The 6,000-nt window shown below is 50.3% G+C and overlaps 1 protein-coding gene across 1 annotated transcript in view; it reads right to left on the reverse strand.

Annotated features, from left to right (window-relative positions):
* The window catches only part of LOC146771975 (E3 ubiquitin-protein ligase TRIM39-like), a 78,836-nt gene extending 73,191 nt beyond the window's left edge, over nt 1-5,645 (reverse strand). The window contains exon 1 of the mRNA XM_085640243.1: nt 5,024-5,645. Within this exon, the coding sequence (XP_085496369.1) occupies nt 5,024-5,437 (414 nt within the window). The 5' untranslated portion in view covers nt 5,438-5,645. The remainder of the gene's footprint in view (nt 1-5,023) is intronic.
* Between the last annotated feature and the right edge of the window lie 355 nt (nt 5,646-6,000).

Below are 6,000 nucleotides of genomic sequence, written 5' to 3' on the forward strand. Positions count from 1 at the left end.
CGTAAGTGCTCTTGCAAGATCGTGAATAGCCACTTAAGTGGCATATCCGTGCTCTGGTTGGTAGATGTGAGTGTGATGATTTGTCTGATGCAGGTTTCCGATGCATAAAAAAGACCGGGTACACACGAGTAATCCACAGTGTACTAAAAGGCTTGTGCGAGCTTCCTCGGATATCCGTGTAGGAGCGAGCCTTGCACAATCGCAGCGTGTCCGACAGCATTATAAGAATAATAATCCACATTTGAAAAGCGCGAACAATCACCCGTAAGGGTCTCTAGGCGCTGAGGGCCGTCAGGAAGATTAAGCAAGCTATTGCCCAGAGTCACATGGTGCTGGGCTAATCTGCCATGGGCGCCGGGGATCGAACCGTGATCCCCAGATTCCAGAGTCAGTCGCCCTGGCCGCGGCGCCACACCTCTTCCCTCTTTCATGCAAAAGACACTTTGTAAATTCCAGTTCATTGTTACTTCCTGAGCGTACGCAGTGCACTCTAGGCGTGACCCTTTTTGACAAGCGTAGAATGGCAACCTATTCAACTCCTGCCACCCTCAAGGCCACAGCGGTGTTTGCAGTTAAATACCTCACACTTCCTGCCTGTCAAAGCAAAAATCCATTTAAAGCTACTGTAATTCTTAGTTTAAAAAATGCAACAGTTTTTCCTCGCGTGACTAAACGCAGCATCAGTAGTACTGTATCCTATACTATTGTTAATGTTTTTCGACGAGCACACATCAGTACGTGGATTTACGCAGATGTGGCCACGAGCTCAGCACGCATAGTTTAAGGAATAACGGGGGCATGTCCATTATAAAACAAGCGCAACTATCTTCCTCTTCCTGTTGCGTTAAGTCCCTCAGGTTGTGCCCAAGGGGTCCCACAGAACAAAAAAGCTCCTTCTGGGCCTGGTGCCTGCTCACCCTTGAAGGTGCAGGAAGCAGAGATCCGTTGTTTTTCATGCAGGTTACAAAAGCAGACTTTAACTTATACAACTTTCCCCTCAATGACCATAAGGCATTCTAAAGGCAATGACGTTACAATTGACAAGGTTGGCTTGATCCACAGGATTTAGTTGGTGGTGTGTGCATTATTAAATTAAAAACCAGCATTGACAATGCCAATAAATGTGACGCTTGCATTCGAGTCCTGACAAAAGCAACTCAAAAATGCCGCTGCAGGGCAAAACCCCCCAAAATATTATTGTGTTTGTACAATGCAAGGAAAAAATATGAAATAAGTGTGTGATGACAGAGTGTACTTTTCAAATGTAAAATAGTCCGTCATGAATTCTAGTGGCCTTAGAAGAATACACCCAAAAAACTGATAGAAAGCAGCTGAAACGAAACTAGTCCGAGATGGATTAAAGTTGCAAATAACAGAGCCGCGGCCAAAGAGTTAAGGGTTCCAAAGCCAGAGTCATCAATGGCTGAAGGAGCCTGAACCAGGGACAATAAAGTAGGAGTGGAATGTATATGTGTTCGCCATCAGTGGCTGAAGGAGCCTGAAGCAGGGACAATAAAGTATGAGTGGAATGTATATGTGTTCACCATCGATGGCTGAAGGAGCCTGAACCAGGGACAATAAAGTATGAGTGGAATGATATGTGTTCACCATCAATGGCTGAAGGAGCCTGAACCAGGGACAATAAAGTATGAGTGGAATGTATATGTGTTCACCATCGATGGCTGAAGGAGCCTGAACCAGGGACAGTAAAGTATGAGTGGAATGTATATGTGTTCACCATCGATGGCTGAAGGAGCCTGAACCAGGGACAATAAAGTATGAGTGGAATGTATATGTGTTCACCATCAATGGCTGAAGGAGCCTGAACCAGGGACAATAAAGTATGAGTGGAATGATATGTGTTCACCATCAGTGGTTCAAGCACCAGAGGAGCAAAATCGGACAAAATCCCAAGTATGAGTCTTCCTGGTTTGGGTCTCACTCTCCAGCATGGTTCTCCTCCCACAGAGGGGCTGCGTTTCATCCCAAATGCTAGCTAGCGCTGAAAAAGGGGCGTGCGGTTTCCTCACGAGGTAACTTTAAAACTGTACGCATACTGGTAACTTTTTTTAACTTGAAACAATATAAAAGCTGCCGATAATTCCAGATTTTGATGCTAACCAGCGGGCATATAACTTCACAAACTAGAGACATAACCACAGTGTTCACAAGAATCAAAGGAATTTAAACGGAAAAAAAACTTTGCCAACTAAAATGCATTTCCCCATTTACAACTCAACTCCCATGTGCATGTCTAGTTTTGTGATTTATATAAGCCCTTGAGACATATGTCAGCCATTCAGCTTTCTAGAAAAGGAGCTCAGAATCCGGAACATGGACGGCTAGGAGATACTTATAGTGTTGCCTTGAACATGGACGGCTAGGAGATACTTATAGTGATGCCTTGAACATGGACGGCTAGGAGATACTTATAGTGATGCCTTGAACATGGACGGCTAGGAGATACTTATAGTGATGCCTTGAACATGGACGGCTAGGAGATACTTATAGTGATGCCTTGATTTAAGAATCTCGACAATCTGGGAAGAGACGGACCAGACTCTAGGACTGTATGCCACTCCCCAGCAGTCACAGGACCCCACCTCGAAAGAACAGGGAGGCTGCTGTCCAGTGGCGGTCACCATTCTACAGCCCTTTCCCCCATAAGGCCGCTACAAAGAAAGGAGCGATCTTTGTCCAGGACTCTGGAGTTGTATCAAAGATGGGACTTCACCGGTTTCCCTGTTGTCAGACTCCAGCTCAGCCTGGCAAGGTATGGAGCTCGTGTGGCGACACTGGCACGCAGACGCAAGGCTGGCAGGGGTCCATGTGTACATCATGTTGAGTCAAATCTAGGGGGATGTAGGGGGCCTGGCAAGGAATGGAGCTTGTGTGGCGACACTGGCACGCAGTCGCAAGGCTGGTAGGGGTCCATGTGTACATCATGTTGAGTCAAACCTAGGGGGGTGTAGGGGGCCTGGCAAGGTATGGAGCTTGTGTGGCGACACTGGCACGCAGACGCAAGGCTGGCAGGGGTCCATGTGTACATCATGTTGAGTCAAATCTAGGGGGGTGTAGGGGGCCTGGCAAGGTATGGAGCTCGTGTGGCGACACTGGCACGCAGACGCAAGGCTGGCAGGGGTCCATGTGTACATCATGTTGAGTCAAATCTAGGGGGGTGTAGGGGGCCTGGCAAGGTATGGAGCTCGTGTGGCGACACTGGCACGCAGACGCAAGGCTGGCAGGGGTCCATGTGTACATCATGTTGAGTCAAATTTAGGGGGGTGTAGGGGGCCAGGCAAGGTATGGAGCTCGTGTGGCGACACGGGCACGCAGACGCAAGGCTGGCAGGGGTCCATGTGTACATCATGTTGAGTCAAATCTAGGGGGGTGTAGGGGGCCTGGCAAGGTATGGAGCTCGTGTGGCGACACTGGCACGCAGACGCAAGGCTGGCAGGGGTCCATGTGTACATCATGTTGAGTCAAATCTAGGGGGGTGTAGGGGGCCTGGCAAGGTATGGAGCTTGTGTGGCGACACTGGCACGCAGACGCAAGGCTGGCAGGGGTCCATGTGTACATCATGTGGAGTCAAATCTAGGGGGGTGTAGGGGGCCTGGCAAGGTATGGAGCTCGTGTGGCGACACTGGCACGCAGACACAAGGCTGGCAGGGGTCCATGTGTACATCATGTTGAGTCAAATCTAGGGGGGTGTAGGGGGCCTGGCAAGGTATGGAGCTCTTGTGGCGACCCTGGCACGCAGACGCAAGGCTGGTAGGGGTCCATGTGTACATCATGCTGAGTCAAATCTAGGGGAGTGTAGGGGGCCTGGCAAGGTATGGAGCTCGTGTGGCGACACGGGCACGCAGACGCAAGGCTGGCAGGGGTCCATGTGTACATCATGTTGAGTCAAATCTAGGGGGGTGTAGGGGGCCTGGCAAGGTATGGAGCTCGTGTGGCGACACTCTGGCACGCAGACACAAGGCTGTTATGGGTCCATGTGTGCATCATGTTGAGTCAAATCTAGCAGGGTGTAGGGGGCCTGGCAAGGTATGGAGCTTGTGTGGCGACACTGGCACGCAGACGCAAGGCTGGCAGGGGTCCATGTGTACATCATGTTGAGTCAAATCTAGGGGCGTGTAGGGGGCCTGGCAAGGTATGGAGCTCGTGTGGTGACACTGGCACGCAGACGCAAGGCTGGCAGGGGTCCATGTGTACATCATGTTGAGTCAAATCTAGGGGGGTGTAGGGGTTCTAGGAGCTCTGGGGGGTGAGACAGAGGTGTTTGCCATCTTAATAAAAAGTTACACGGTGGTGCTGGAGTGTTTTCCTGGCGACGTCACTGCTGCAGGGTCTCCTCGCCTGTACATTATTGTGGCAGCAGTCATTATGCGCAGTATCTGGCGTGAGGTCACTTTAAGGCACAGGGCAATTCTTTGCCATCCTCTGGACTTCTTGGAGTGGACGAGAAAGTCAAGTGAATAAATACAAATGAGAAATAAAGGCAAGCCAAGATTAAGCAAGCAGGTTTGCACCTCCAAATGTTGCCTGGGAACAGCAGAGTTTCTGCCCCAGGACAGGAAACAACGTGTGCACATTCCTACACTGTAGCCTTCTCAAACAAGCATTGAAAATGCAATAGATCTCGCCTTTGATTAATAAAGCCATTTGCTTTGCTAATGGTATTGTATAGCAAAGCAAATGGCTTTAACTTAATCAAAGGTGAGACCTATTGCATTTTTAATGCTTGTTGAGCTGGCAGCCGCACCCGAGTACTTCACAGATCTTTAAACGACCATTCACTTGATAACGAGGGTTTGTTGTTTATTCACCCCTTCTTAGAGCCCCTGCATCTCCACTCTGCCTATTGCTGGAAGAATTAGCCCCCCCCCCCGCCCCCCGAAATGTGGCTCTAGTTACGCCTCTGTCCCACCTCTAAAGCACACATACTTCGTACTCTTCGGCTGCCTCTGGGAGTGCCATGTGTACTGGGGCCACCCCTGCCCCAGCTCTGTAGCACACATACCTTGTACTCCTGGGCAGCTTCTCGGATGGGGAGCACCCTGTGCTGCTTGTGATCACGTGACATGCTGCAGACCACACAGATGGGCTCCTGGTCATCTTCACAGAACAGTTTCAGTTTCTCTTCGTGTTCTCGGCACAGATTCGCCTCCTGGGGGGTGGCACTCGGTACCTGAAGCTGTTTGCAGATTTCCACCATGTTCGCCAGGTGCCTGTTGGGCCGGAGGGATTTGTTCTGAGATATTTCCCTGCACTGAGGACAGGGGAAGTCTGTCTGCAGCCCCTCCCAGCATCGAGTGATACAGGACAGACAGAAGGTATGTCCACACTCCACAGACACGGGGTCTGTGAAATATTCCAGGCAGATGGAGCAGGTGGCCTCCTCCTTAAGGCTCCGGTGATGAGCTGCCGTAGCCATGTCGTCCGTCCCGAATAGGTACACGAGAAGTTAAGTTTCGTTTCTCCCCGTTTTGTGAAGGGGAGTGTCTGTCTCTCCTTTCTTATACACCCTCCAACTTTCATTGGCTCCTGCACATATACAGACCTGCCCGTACCTGTGAGGCTGATCTGGGAGTGTCTGCAGCAGAGCAGGGAGTGTCAGTGGCTGAGCTGAGATCGAGTGCAGCAGAGCAGGTGTTGTGTAATATCTGGTATCCCCTCGAGATCTGGTATCCCCTGCTCTTCGGAATTCTCCGGACGTCCTGCCTATTGGGCAGCTCGGACGAGCCCCCAGCAGCCCCGCCCACCCCAGGAGAGAGGAACCTCGGCTCCAGCAGGCAGAAGGAGCTACTCGCCGAGCAGAGCTGCAGATAGAAACGCACGCTTTGCAGTTAGATTATTCTTAAACAGCCATTGAATCCCTTACGTCTTGGAGACAGGAGAGAAAATAATTCATGGTTCTGAAATTAGCTCATATTACAATTCTTTTCTGGGCCATTTCCAACTGCTGGCTAAACAATTACGTTCGCAGATGCAGAGTTC

Source organism: Triturus cristatus, unplaced genomic scaffold (assembly GCF_964204655.1).
Source record: "Triturus cristatus unplaced genomic scaffold, aTriCri1.1 SCAFFOLD_168, whole genome shotgun sequence".
Lineage (NCBI taxonomy): Eukaryota > Metazoa > Chordata > Amphibia > Caudata > Salamandridae > Triturus > Triturus cristatus.